Source organism: Vigna unguiculata, chromosome 1 (assembly GCF_037176805.1).
Source record: "Vigna unguiculata cultivar grain cowpea cultivar isolate G323 ecotype 2 chromosome 1, ASM3717680v1, whole genome shotgun sequence".
NCBI classification, from domain to species: Eukaryota; Viridiplantae; Streptophyta; class Magnoliopsida; order Fabales; family Fabaceae; genus Vigna; species Vigna unguiculata.
This window is the reverse complement of record NC_140792.1, coordinates 43,954,582-43,968,619: the sequence shown is the minus strand read 5'-3', so window position 1 is coordinate 43,968,619 and position 14,038 is coordinate 43,954,582. Positions and strand designations below refer to the sequence as shown.

General features: G+C 30.9%; 2 protein-coding genes across 4 annotated transcripts; one reads left to right on the top strand and one right to left on the bottom strand.

The window, feature by feature from the left end:
* Positions 1 to 4,032: 4,032 nt before the first annotated feature.
* On the bottom strand, positions 4,033 to 10,204 carry PEX6 (peroxin 6). 3 transcript variants are annotated; one of them, XM_028083297.2, is made up of 16 exons: positions 9,831 to 10,197; positions 9,112 to 9,759; positions 8,787 to 9,030; positions 8,466 to 8,601; positions 7,973 to 8,156; positions 7,377 to 7,568; positions 6,449 to 6,733; positions 6,210 to 6,281; positions 5,853 to 5,939; positions 5,624 to 5,746; positions 5,370 to 5,480; positions 5,243 to 5,281; positions 5,030 to 5,151; positions 4,801 to 4,945; positions 4,479 to 4,559; positions 4,033 to 4,388 (listed from the first exon to the last, which is right to left on the bottom strand). In XM_028083297.2, exons 1-16 carry the CDS (start codon positions 10,062 to 10,064, stop codon positions 4,305 to 4,307), a joined length of 2,787 nt encoding a protein of 928 aa, XP_027939098.1. In that variant the 5' UTR covers positions 10,065 to 10,197; the 3' UTR covers positions 4,033 to 4,304. The 3 variants fall into 3 exon arrangements, 2 of the variants coding, with proteins under 2 accessions (XP_027939098.1, XP_085530219.1); XR_003606271.2 differs by lacking the exons at positions 4,033 to 4,388; positions 4,479 to 4,559 and having other exon boundaries at positions 4,804 to 4,945; positions 5,030 to 5,135; positions 9,831 to 10,204; XM_085674093.1 differs by lacking the exons at positions 4,033 to 4,388; positions 4,479 to 4,559 and having other exon boundaries at positions 4,845 to 5,135; positions 9,831 to 10,204.
* Positions 10,205 to 10,803: 599 nt separating this feature from the next.
* Positions 10,804 to 12,796, top strand: LOC114165200 (large ribosomal subunit protein eL19z-like). Its single transcript, XM_028049863.2, has 5 exons — positions 10,804 to 10,975; positions 11,355 to 11,477; positions 11,993 to 12,306; positions 12,434 to 12,489; positions 12,578 to 12,796. Exons 1-5 carry the CDS (start codon positions 10,864 to 10,866, stop codon positions 12,600 to 12,602), a joined length of 630 nt encoding a protein of 209 aa, XP_027905664.1. The 5' UTR covers positions 10,804 to 10,863; the 3' UTR covers positions 12,603 to 12,796.
* The last annotated feature ends 1,242 nt before the right edge of the window (positions 12,797 to 14,038 follow it).

Sequence of the window (14,038 nt, the reverse complement as noted above, 5' to 3'; positions counted from 1 at the left end):
GAAGAAAGCTTCAGCTTGTAAGTTTAAGGGCAAAGAAAAGACATGGACAGAGTATGGTTTAACTGCCCAACTTCTTAACAACTTTTGAAAACATAGTCATTGGTTCAATAAAGAAAACTTTCCATTAATGTGTTTGTGTTTAAGTTCAATAATTAATTAGTAACTTGAGTTTTCTAATAAAGTTCAATAATTAGTAAATATAATAGGAATGATAAATATTTCAACTAAGCTAAATCGGGTTGGTTAAACTTACTTAAAGTACTTCTACATAGATTAATAAAAAAAAAACAAAATATTTCACAATTTGATTTTTTTTTTCTTTTTGCATAATTTTCAAAATTATTTGTAAAAATCAGACTTGTGATCTCGTTTAAAACTTATGAAAATACAGACTTTATGATTAAAAGAACAACAGTTATTTTTATTTGTAAATTTTACTATTTTTCATATACTTTTATTAATAGCATTACAATATATTTAATTTTTATTAATATATTCTTGATTTTAAAAAATCAACGTAATTTTTTTATGCAATTATTATGTTTAAAAAATATGAATTTATATGTGGTAACGCTGTTTAGAACTGAAGAAGAAAAACGTAATAGATGTCATGTCTCTTCATGTTTATAAACGAACCTAACACTGATCTAACATAAAAAAATATATTAATTTAAAAAAAACATATAAAACCACATTAACTATAAATAAATAAATAAATGAAATATTAAATTACTGCTATAAATACAGGAAAAAAAATGCTATTAAATTTTTATGAACTTCTAAGTGATTTTGTATTTCTTATATCAATATTTTGTTTTCTAGTTATTTTAGTAGATAGTTTGTTGTTTGTGATTGTAGTGAAAATCCCAATGCCACCACTTGGGCACTGAAAGTTCTCCATGTGTTGCTCAGATAAAATAATATTATCTCAAATTCATTAAACTAACATCAATAAATGTTCATCAGTTGCAGAGCCTCATGCAAATCAGTGGTGGAGATCTTCATAGAGTTTAGAGAGAAAACGTGTATTTCAAAGTATACCTTATAAAATTCCGGTTTAATTATAAATTTCCATATTTATTTGTATTTCAGTTTTCCAATATAAAGACATAATTTTATTCTTGCACTTAAATTATTTTTGTAAAAAAAAACACAAAAGCTGAACAGATTAAAACGATATTTTTAGACATCAAGCAAAGATAAGATCGTTTTAACACGTTTAAATTCATAAACAGTAACTGTCATATATGTCATTACGTGGTGTCATTACGTAGTTTTTTTAGTTTTTTTTATTTTTTTTTAATTTTTATTTTAGTTTTTAAAATATCCACGTGTCAACCCAGCTGCGTATTACGTGTCAAAGTCAATGTTCTATATCCAATTTGGTTTTTATATTTGTTATTTTTGTTCAATTTAGTCCCAACTTGTTTTAAAATTGACCAATTTTGTCCTTATTGAATATGTGACAAAATTTAATTTTTATATAAAAAATGTAATATATAAATTTTAATATATTATATAAAAATATTTAATAAAAATATGAATTTTAATATACAAATTAAATTTGATTTTAATTTGGAAATGAACAAAATTGGTTTATGTTAACAAAAATTAAAACTAAATTGAAAAAAATAACAAATATAGAAATCAAATTGAATATAGAACATTGACATTGACATATGACATGCTGGATTGACATGTAGACATTTAAAAAAAATTAAAAATTAAAAAAAAATCACGAAATAACATGTTATAATTACTGTTTATGACCGTTAATGATTTAAATAGTGTTAAAAAAAATATCAGTTAAATAAAATTGACAAAAATTAATATTTATTTGAACACAAAAACAAAATGAAAACCTATTTAACAAAACTTAACAAAAATTAGGACAAAAAATATTTTAACATTAATGTTATACAGATTTTTATATGAAAGTAAAAGCAAAAGTAAAATAAATTTAGAAATATCTGATGTCATAAAATTTATAAAAGTTAAATAAAAATTTGGCATCACTATAAGAATATAGATAAGCTAAAAGAGAGAAAAAAATAGAAAGATAAAAATAGTAAGAACAGAGGAATAAAGATGTTAGCCACATTGACCACATGATGAAAAAAAAAAAGAAAAGAAAAAAAAAAGGGAGAAGGGAAAGTATGTATGTATGACGTGAATGAAGAAACATTTAATGGTTGATTGATGTCATGGTTTTGACAATTGTTGGGCCCATTAAGGTGAAAGTGATGGAAACCATATCCATCATTCCATTCAATGACATATGGTGAGAATATGCCATCATCCATCCCATGTTATGCTACAATACAAATTCAGTAAACGGTCATAAATGGATAACCATTACCAAAAACCCACACTTTTATGTCACACGTGCATCTCAATACCCACCATATACCACACAATTTTCTTTCATGCTATAAAACCAATCATTAATTAACTAACACTCTCTCTTTTTCACACATTAAATCTCATTCAATACGATAAACTCTGCAATTTTATTACATTGATTTTTTAATGTAAAACACTTTTAATATAATAGCGAAACTTATGGCTATATTTTATTTTGTTTGTTTTTAAATGTCATTTAAAATATTATTTTATTTCAATAAAATATTATATTTTGTTTTTTTATTCTAAATCATGATAAACTAATTAATATGAAGTAAAAGGTAAGGGTTTAAGAACATCTTCACATGAGTTGCTTAAAAATATTACTTAAAGATGAAACTATCATAACATGTTCCACACTTATAGGTAGAGAGATGTTTACATAAAATCTTTATTAAAATTTAAGAGGAACTAGTGCTCCAAGCCATACAATTAATTCTCACTGACTCAGACTTCGAAGATGGAAACAAATATTTTAATAACATGACAATTAAATAAGTAATGTAAAAGAAGTCTAATAGTTAAAAATTATTGATTTTTTTTTAAATATCAACATATAAATTTATTTCAATTAGTTAAACAAACAAACTAATTACAAATATTGAAATATTTGTATTTATTGAAAAAAATTTTGAATTCTTAAAATAATTAGACATATAATATTTACATATGAAATTTAAACTGAAACTGAAATAATTTTAAAAGTCAAATAATCATTTTTTATAAAATTTTCTTGTAGAAAATACAATAAAATAATTTTTGTATAACAATTAAATAATCAAGAATAATAAACAACTATATTTATTAAATAAAAATTAAATGATTAAATTCACTATAAATATTAAATATTTATAGTTTTTGAAGAAGAATTAAATACTTAAATTAATACGAAATATTAAAATTTTAGTTCAATCTAAAATACTTATAAAAATGATAAATATCTAAAAATAAATTTAAAGAAAACAAGTTAAAAGTCAGTTACAGAAAAAACGACCTCATGCATAAAAATTGTAAACATACCAAGAAAATCAGTGAGAAATTGGTTTGGAATAGATAGTATAGTTAAACAAAAGATAGATACTTCAGTTTAATAAATAAAAAGAGAGATACGTTATTTCACTAAATAAAAATAGAAATAGTATCTTCCAAAAATATTTCTATAAATTATATTGAAGTTATAAAATTTGTGTACACAAAAATATTTTTTATTAGTTTTTATAAAACTATAACTATATATTAGGAACATTTGTCAGTTTCAATTAAAATAAAAAGTAAAATTATAATAAGACATGCATTAAAATAGTTATAAGAAATTGTATTTTTCATATTTATTATAATTACACAATAAAAATACTTTCAATTTTATGGATAGTTTTCTGATAATGAAAATAAAAAAGTTGGTTAATAAATACAATAATACCAAAAACAAAATTCAATCATATTTTTTATTATTATATACTAATGGAAAAATAAAATAAAATATATTTAAAAAGTAAAACTGAATTATATATAATATATCAGAATAGGAAGAAAAAATGAGGAGTTGGACAACAGAGGGACATTGTAGGGTCTGGCTAAGGGTGTAACAAAACAAAAAGAGAAAGTGAGTATGTGAATGATGGAAACCAATAGAAGAAGGAGCATTTGAATAAACTTATATTGTTAAATTAAAACATATATGATGTATCATCTTTATTTAAAAAATGATAGAGGAATGAGCTAGGTACATGTGGGTCACTGGTCTGTGCTTCAAAGTCTAATAGCCAGCTAATATACAGATAATAATACTCTGTACCCTTCACTGGAACCCTAATCAATGTTACTAATATAAAAAAGAAAACCAATGAACACTTTGTATTATAGTTCCTAAAACAGCAGCAGAAACAACATGGTAACCAAAATCATCTGCCTTCAAACTGATCTCTCAGTTGCTCGTACTTCTTAAGCTCAGCTATTGAGAGGGAAGGTGACAACTCTTCCAAGACCTGAACCAATTCATGGATAAGTTGGTAACTCTACAAGTGTTGAGATTTGAACCACAAATAACCAGATTTTTCAACACAATAGAAAGTTACCTCGACAAAGTCATCATACTGAACAACAACAGAATCTGCTTCATTATCTTTGCTGGAAGACTCTGGATTTGCACTCAAAACCTAAGAAAACAATGAAATTGAGTACCCTTCTTCTAATCAATCACATGATAGTTTATGCCTAGTCTTGTAGAGGTTTTTGAAATGTTAATGCTGGCATTTTGTTTGTGACAGTAAATACAGGCTGCAATTTCCTCTATAAATGGATACTACTCCACTATAATCTCAGAATCCTTAATGATCTAGTGTTCAAGCAAATTTCATGCAATGTAATAGCAGGTCCTGTGATCCTGGTCAAACTTACTTTACGTTTTGCAGCATGGAACCAAGCGTCTGCACACAACGCATACATGTCTGCACCAGTGAAGTTTGGTGGACATTTTTTTGCAACAGAGTAAAGTGAGACATCTTCATGCAATTTGAACTTTCGGGTAAGAGCTTTCAGCACCCTAGAAAAGATGGGATCAGAGGTTCACAATAGCATGTATGAGATATTTCACAAGATCAGAGAGCAGGAAAAGTACGCCAATTACCGTTCCCTGTAAGATGCATCAGAGTTAACTCCAACATACAATAGTTTATCAAATCGACCAGGGCGCAGAAGGGCTGGGTCTATCAAATCTGGTCTATTACTTGCACCTATAATAAACAGATCCTATTAAGAGTCCAGGAAAGAGACACATTTGTTAGAGTAGAATATGATAATATATTTGCCTAAGAATAAATATTCAAACAGATAAAAAGACCTGTGTTGAATCACTTAAGCCGTCAATCTCTGCAAGCATCTAATAAATAACAAGGGAATGTATTACATTAGGAAACCCAGGTAAGAAAACTGCAAACATCATTGTCTTGCTCAGAATAGGAAACCACCTGAGAAACCACTCTGTCCATAACACCCCCAGAATCTCCAGAAGCACCCCGAGCTGGTGCAAGTGAATCAAGCTCATCAAAGAAGATGACACATGGACGTGCCGATCTGGCCTGTGAATTATTTTGAACTTCAATTTATCAAATTCTGTTCAGAGAACCGTCTGGTTGACATTAAAGAGACACAGTATACTTACTCGGACACAATTCAAATTGAGAAACTATTTTTGATAAACTACCCTGAAATACTACTATACCTTCTGGAAAATGTCTCGAACATTCTTTTCAGACTCTCCAATGTACATGTTGATCAGTTCAGGACCTTTCACACTAAGAAAATTTAAGGAACATTCTGTAGCAACAGCTTTTGCCAATAATGTCTGTTGTTAGATAAAAGAGCAAGGCAGTGGTGTCAAAAATCTTTCGTAACTAAAATGAAAAGAATTGAAGTAAAAAATTGCCATTTACAAGTACATTACAACTTACTTTGCCAGTTCCAGGGGGACCGTACAAAAGAACACCGGATCGCTTGCGTAATCCAGATGAAAATAGATCTTTATGCAAGAGAGGTAACTACAACACGAAATACGGAATGAATTAGACATTAGCGAAAATCCCAGCTAAAATCAACTTAATGACCTAAATCTTTGGAGAAGCTAGACGAGAGAGCTTAAAAGTAGAGGTGAACAAGTTGATTTTAACTTGTAGGAGAGGTTTTATTCATTTTACCACTAAAAGTTCTTCTTGAGATGTTTATCCAGACTGACTCATTAAAGAGGGAAATTGTACCTTCAAATATGGGAAAGTAACAAGCAATATAGTTATATCATACAAGAAGCCCACCTGAACAGTGTCCAGAATTGATTTTTTGACATCTTCAAGCCCACCAACATCTTCCCATTTCACGTTTGGAACCTGCGAAAGAAAAATCCACACTTCAAAATTTCTGTGCATTGAGGAACATTTTTTCCCCAGAACACATGTTTTCCAAGATATACATTTGTTGGCATCAGTACAACAGAAAATTGTTTTGCTTAAATGCAGACAAGAAAACCATCATGAAGCCTAATCACTAAATTTACCTTTGGAGTACCCAATGCTGACGCATTTCTTTTCTTTGATCGCTCCAAAGCATTCAACAAGTCTTCTTTCCCAGGAATCTGATGTGAAACTTTCCCGTGACTGGTGTCTTCTGCCATCTTGGAATTAAAAAAACTATCTACATCATCAGACTCGTCTTTCTCTACTTTAGCATTATTTCTCGGAAATAAGTTGGCACCAGCATCAGCAATTAAAGCACGAATATCCCTGGGCATGTAACCAGATGTCTGTCCAACTATTTCTTTTACTAAAGCTTCTGAATCAGTCTGCAAGAGGCCACAATGTAATCAGTCAATTCTAACACGCCTAGGTAATGATTTAATCAGGGATTCAGGAGCACAAATTATAGCATTTCTTAATAATTTGAACAAATTTGGATGTATAATCTACATTATTATACAAAGCATGTTCTAACATTTGGTATCTCCGTTTTTTCACTTTCCTTGATATTTTTGGCTGAGAATTGAGAAGTAAATCAGAATTTCAAATTGATCCCATGGCACCACCTTTCTCCCATTCTCAACTTTAAAGGAAGTTCTTTACTGATATTGTTTTCTTTTACAATTAAGTTTTAAGTCAGTTTTTTTTTGTGTTCTAAAATTTATTGAGAGAAATGTCATGACTAGTTTGGTTACTAACTGGTCAATTAATTAACCCAACAAATGACAAAACTTAATATCGAGTTTCTATAAGACCTTTTCCATCAAATTCTCAAATCTAACAATGAAATGACAATGTATATTCTCAATATATGTTGTTTAAAGTCAAAAGTAACACACAGATGTTGTCGTTTAGCTTACGAACTTGATGGCATGTAAATAAAGAATTTGATCTAAGGTTTGTTCTAAAGAAAAAAGAATCAGAAGTAGACACAAACACAACATGAAGCTCCGTTCCAAAAACCCTTACATTAGAGAAGAGTTCAGAAAAACTTTGCAATGACTGCAATAGCATTTCAGCTCTTTGCTCTTCAGTCAAAGGCCCCATGCTTATTTCATGGCTAAAACAGCGTCTGATAGTTGATGGAAGACCTTCTGAACTGTCAGCAGCAGCAATCAATAGGACCTGGTGTTCACTTGCCTTTTCAGCACTCGTCTCCACCTTCACCAACATGCTGTAAAAGTAAATTTCTTTGAAATTCAAGATTCTAGTAAAAAGTAAAAGACAACTTTGGTTTCTGAGGTTTTTTCTGGTCCTGATTCGGATTTACCCTATGACAGCTAATTGATAATAGATGTAAGAAAGCTGTAATATAAGACAACATGTTTGGTATCACTTATTTTTCAGGAAATTATTGCTTTTCTTTGTCACAAGCTCCATAAGAGAGCTGAAAAAAAAAGTGATTATTTCTCCATTTCTTTCGATGTTAACTTGATTTACTTTTTCATCTGACTGGCAATAAAATAAGACACAGTATATGCCATGTACAGGAAAATTGATTGACAGAAAAGGTTGAAGTCCAAAGAACAATGATAGCAACAACAAAGTTCAAAGTTAGATCTTACAGATTCAACGTTTGATTTCCCCAGGGAATTACTATCACGTTGTTCACTGACAGGCTCAGTGAATTTCCTAATAACTGAAGCAACTTCAGACGTATTTCCTCTTTGATCATGTGGTGAACCCTCGGGTGATTGTGATTCTCGAAATACATCAAAATGACGAAGAAGAAGTATTGCTGGCGAGTATCTGTAATATTATCATCCGGTAAGACTAGAAGCTTAGAGAGACATCATATCCAAAAACAGTAAACTTCTCAGTGCCTAACATGATCGGTTATAAGGGGAGTGGTGGCCAAAGGAAAGCTTTATCTAATAACTGTTAGGTAGGGAGAAAAACCACTACGAAGAAAAAAGCAGGTTAATAAATTAATGGAACCGTGTCTTCCTGTCCCCATGGAAAAGTATGCAATTTTATCAACACCAAAACAAAAATAAGCAGGACCAAAGTTTCTTCCGCAATATGTTTTGTTATCATTGCTAGTATTCAAAATATAACCTTCGAGCTGTCTTGAAAGCTTGTGCTAGAGCAACAGATGTTCTATCAGACACCATAAGATCATGACAGTTATATTCCACCACATGCAGGCCAAGTCGACGAGCAACATATCTAACAACAGTCCTTTTCCCACAACCTGCATAATTACGTTATTTAGGAAAAACAACATGCATGGCCGATGCATTCCAAAACTACCATTTGACAATTTAAATGAACAAAAATTGAGGATGTCAAATGATGATCCAAAACACAATAATTTGAAGTATCAATAAGAAAATTACTTATTCCTTACAGAACAAAGCATCGGAACATAGGACATACCTGCCAAACCATACAATAGAACAGACACCCTAAACTTGGAAGAAAGCACTGATGGACAGAAAGTTGGTGTGAGTATCGAAGCCAAGATGTTCACAGTGTCCCCTCGCAAAGGCACCGGTCCTTCAGGTCCACCAATTAACAAATCTGGAGGGAGTGCGGATGGAGAACTCCCTACCAGCACAAGAGCAGTTAAGGTGTTATTGACACGAAAAAACTGTTCATCTGATGGTTCCATACCAACAACCTGAAGACACGAGTTACACTCTAGCAACCAACCCGACATGTTTCTCAAGGTTTAACAAAAGCATGGGAGAGTTCACAGTACCTTGAAACAGATAAGGTTGTCATTTTGATCTAATGATCTTTGGTTACAAGGAACGCAAATAGTGGAATTGCAATTCCAACTTATGCTAATCCCAAAAACATCTCCCTTGGACAAGTACCTATCGACTTCAAAGTACTTTTGCAATGACAAGTCGATCATGTCTTGCCGCAGTTCTGACTCAAAAGGTGAACTTGCTCTAATAGATTCAAGAATGCCACATTTTGGTATCTTCACAAAAGAAACCCTCAGAAGGGAGGCAAATTTTGGAGGCAGAGCAAGTGGTTCCAATTCTACGTTGATGACAGAATCCACAGTTCCTTTAGCAGCATCCTCATCACCCCTTTTATCTCGAGGTCCGAAATAAGAAGCCAAAGCCTCTTGCCCGTGGTAAAGAATGGATTTTAAGCACGCCACGTGCAAGTTAAGGTTAAAGGCTAAAAGTGGCGATACATAGGCTATTTGATCATCTAACACAGAACCATTGAAAGGGAAATGACAAGAAGGAAAAAGAATCATTATTCGAGAAGAAGAAGAAGAAAATAAAGAACTAGAAGACGGAGAGTCTGTGTTAGCCGTGGTGCCTGGTGTGTCCAAAGCAACAGCCACTGCAATTTTCTGAGTGTTGGTGTCAACATTCTTGACAAGAACCTGATAAAAATTGAAACTTAATAATATAGTATTGAAACAAAGGGAAATTGAGTTAAAGGGGTTTGAATTACCGGTGAGCCTGAAGTGATGGAGAGGGTTTTGAGAAGAGGGGTGGAGAGGGCAAGCAGGGAAGAGTGGTCGACGGAGAGATTCGTGAGGTCGGAGAACCGGAGGATTCCGACAGGAAAACTGAAGAAGGAGGGAGAAGAATCATGGTCGAAGAGATTGGTGGTTGGAGCAGTTGAATTGATGACATGTTTGGTGGAACACAGTATCAGAGGCTTTCTTCTTTCCACCATTTTCATTCAAAAACCTTTACTTCTCGTTCATGTCTTTCAATCTAAAACCAAATATTTGTGATATAACTATAGGCCATAATATAACAAGTTACAGGTATTAAATTGAGCACGGAATCAGAACTTCTATGATTTTTCTTTTTCAATCTTACAATTCAATAGCTAGAATGACAGCAAAAATCAGAGAAATAAATCTGGCTAAAGATTCTAATTTCCAAGTACAATTTTAAAATGTTAAGAAACCATTTTTAGCACTTCTTTCAGAAAAAAAAAAATCAATATCCATACTGTTATCTATATTTATATACCATTAATAAAAGAGATTATTTATTTAGTATACACTATTTTTAAAAATTTAAATAATTACTTATAATAAAATATTATTTTTCAATTTTATTCTTTTAATAATTACTTTTTTTAATTTAAATAGTTATTTATAATAAAAAATTAGTTACACAATAAAAAACATCTTTAATAAAATTATAAAATATATTTATTTTTATAGTTTCTTTTTTATCAAGACTTAATTTCTTAAGTCTTATGTGATATAGATCATAATATATTTATTTTTATAATTACATAATATCACATAATAAGACTTTACAGAAACTCCAATTTTGTACACACACAAGGTTAACAAGCTAAAGTGCTGGGCCCGTATGACAGTCCACAAACAACAAATGGTGTCTGTTCAGGCCCAGCCCAATCTTCATAATTTGGGCTTTACATATGGTATTTATATATACTCATAACCAAAAACATATCTAGGGTTTTGTTCTCCCCGTTGCAGCATCAGAGAAGGGGAAACATGGTTTCGCTGAAACTGCAGAAGCGGCTTGCAGCCAGTGTGCTGAAGTGCGGAAGAGGAAAGGTGTGGCTTGACCCCAATGAAGTCAACGAAATCTCCATGGCCAATTCTCGTAACTACGCTCACCCTTTCTTTCTATCAGCATCATATCTCTTTTCCTTGAATTTATCAGTATAATTGTCTTTATTTAATATTATTTTTTTCTTCTTACCTAAGCGTTGAAAATATAGGACTTTTTATTCGATCCGATGTTTACTGTTGTTTGCTGCATTAGTTTTTTCTTAACATTAGACTCTGTGCAATTTTCTATATGTAATCGGTATTTGAACTGTTCTTAAGTTAAATACTACGTTTGAAAGGGGATTTGTACATATGAGCATTTGCTAAGATATTTTCAAGCTCCTTAAGGTGTTTAATCGTGTAGGCTGAATCAAATGTTTTGTAATATGAATACATAATTTTTACTTAATACAGTAGGTTTCACTTTGCAGGGCAAAACATAAGGAAGTTGGTAAAGGATGGGTTTATCATTAGGAAGCCAACCAAGATTCACTCCCGATCACGTGCTCGTAGGATGAAGGAGGCGAAGAGGAAGGGTCGTCATTCTGGATATGGTAATTATTCCCGATAACTTGCTTAATGTAAAATAAAATTACAAACGAACTAGAATTAACAACTACATACAGAAGAAGAAAACTAGAAGATAAAATGAATTAAACTTTGTTCTGTTATTGAAATTAGTCTATGCATGAACTGATTGTTATAAGGTTTTCTTCCGAAAGATGATTTTAATTTATGAGTTAACTAGTTTTAACTTGTATGGGAAGTAACATTTGTTTACAAGGGTTTATTGAAAAATTTATCTATACAAAACGAAATTACAGACTGTTAGACATGTTTTATATAGGATTTATGGTTATGGTCTTATTGTCACTGGACATTCGACAAGATTTTCTAAGTTTGTAATTAAGGAATAACGCATTTGCTTATTATTTTGTGAAAGAAAGTCAGATTCTTATTTTGTGCTAATTATTGTTGGGTGGCATAGAAGGAGTTACTCTTTTGTCCTCTGGAGAGGGGGTTGGAAGGGTGTTAGTGGCTTCCTATAATGTTTTGTGAATACTATTAGGTAAGCGTAAGGGTACAAGGGAAGCTAGGCTTCCCACCAAGATACTCTGGATGAGAAGGATGCGTGTGCTCAGACGGTTGCTTCGCAAGTACAGGGAGTCAAAGAAAATTGACAAACACATGTACCATGATATGTACATGAAGGTGAAAGGTAATGTTTTCAAAAACAAGAGGGTCTTGATGGAAAGCATTCACAAGTCTAAGGCTGAGAAGGCAAGAGAGAAGACTTTGTCTGATCAGTTTGAGGCTAAGCGTGCAAAGAACAAGGCTAGCAGGGAACGGAAAATTGCACGGAGGGAGGAACGCTTAGCCCAAGTGAGTTTCATTGTCTTGGAATATATGTACTTGTGTTTTTATTAATATTTGCTGCACTATGAGTGTGTTCACTGAAGTTGGAAATGAAGATTTTTACATTTTTTTTTTTGTATTGTTAAATGTTTAGGGTCCCGTTGATAAGGCACCAACAGCACCCAGTGCCCCAGCACCCCAACCTGCACAGTGAGTCTTACTATTTTTGCTTATTATGCCATATATATAGTTTTTGGTTCTTTATGAACTTTGGCTTATTTGTATATCTTTTACGCAGAGCGCCAAAGAAATCCAAGAAATGAGTATTTTTGATGAATGTTTGATGGTGCCTGAAAATCTGTCTACAAAAGTAGTTACGAGGAGTATGTTTTTGTTGGTTCTAGTCTTTTTTTTTGTAAGTTTTGCATTGTACGAGAAAACATTTTATCTTGTATACTTTAAACTATATATTGTCAGTGTTTACTGTTTTTCGTATTAAGATTAACTAGTTTTGGAAGTTGTTGTGTTATTCTTCTACTCGCAATATAACTGCTATAGTGTGCTTAAAAAAACTTCAACCAATTCCGAATTTCATATTATTCGTGAAGTTTTGAAGTACTATTTTTATTTATCTTGTCTCGTATAGTAGACGTTTTGATATAATAATCAGTAACAGATTATAAAGTGCAGTTTTCAATTTGATTTATATTTATTTCATTCTACTTTTAGTTATTATTGAATTTGCGATCTCAATGTGGCGAAGGAGAATGTTTGTGCTGAGCGAAACTGTGTTTATGTTCTCTGAAGTTTGAAACAAATTTTGATAAAATTTATAATCAATAGTAGTATTAATGTTAGAGTAGAACTCAATATAAAATAGCTTTATAAAAATAAGTACACAAATACAACATATATTTGTTTCTGTTAGTTCATTTATAATCATAATTAAAACAAATTCTAACATATTTTGTGGGAAGGTTTTTATTGAATTGTCTCGGTATATACAACTAAACATGTATTATTTTTGATGATTTGAAACACTTGGAAGAATAAAAAGAAATATTGATTACTTCATAATTGGAATTAAACGGGTTGGACGGTATGTTGGTAAATTAACCCTGTGATTGAAATTGAGGCTGAAACCAAGAACAATCTGTAACAGCCTCAAATTTATGAATTTACGAATTATAAATTGTATGGGAAATTTTTATAAGAAACCAATGGTTTAAAATAAAATAAAAAGCAATTACAATGTTTTTAATATAAGTAAACTTTATAAACCAACGGATAGAATTAATTAAGAATGTGTTTGGTAAATCTCAAAACTAAAACATATTTAACTATTTTATTAATAGAAGTAAACTTTTTAAACCAATTTTAACCCATTCGGATAGAATTAATTAAATTATTTTTTAGTGCATATCATCCAACTTATTTCACTTCGATCTTTTTATTAATATTTGCAAGAGTGAAAAAATTGAATTTTGTATTTAATATTTGTTTTCAGAAACATTTACACAGTTGAAGTACTAATTTTTTATATTTGAAAATATTATCGAAACGAAAAAACAAAACTTATATAAATTATACATGTCAAAATACTAAACGATTTAACATAAAATCAATTCAAATTTAATATATTTCAAAAATCGAATCAACAAGATTATGCATTATTTGGTTTGGGCCATTCAGAATAAGAAGAAAAATTTAGAAGCTAAATTCTTGTCATTATATGGTGCTACGAATAAGAAGAAATTGT

Excerpts from the sequence above, each read along its gene's own strand:
- PEX6 (XM_028083297.2), bottom strand. The coding sequence starts at position 10,064 with ATGAAAATGGTGGAAAGAAGAAAGCCTCTGATACTGTGTTCCACCAAA. Across the intron at positions 8,157-8,465 it reads GCTTTCAAGACAGCTCGAAG|ATACTCGCCAGCAATACTTC; the intron begins GTTATATTTTGA and ends ATAATATTACAG. Across the intron at positions 5,152-5,242 it reads GCTTAAGTGATTCAACACAG|GATCTGTTTATTATAGGTGC; the intron begins GTCTTTTTATCT and ends GACTCTTAATAG.
- LOC114165200 (XM_028049863.2), top strand. The coding sequence starts at position 10,864 with ATGGTTTCGCTGAAACTGCAGAAGCGGCTTGCAGCCAGTGTGCTGAAG. Across the intron at positions 11,478-11,992 it reads GGGTCGTCATTCTGGATATG|GTAAGCGTAAGGGTACAAGG; the intron begins GTAATTATTCCC and ends GAATACTATTAG. Across the intron at positions 12,490-12,577 it reads CCAGCACCCCAACCTGCACA|AGCGCCAAAGAAATCCAAGA; the intron begins GTGAGTCTTACT and ends TCTTTTACGCAG.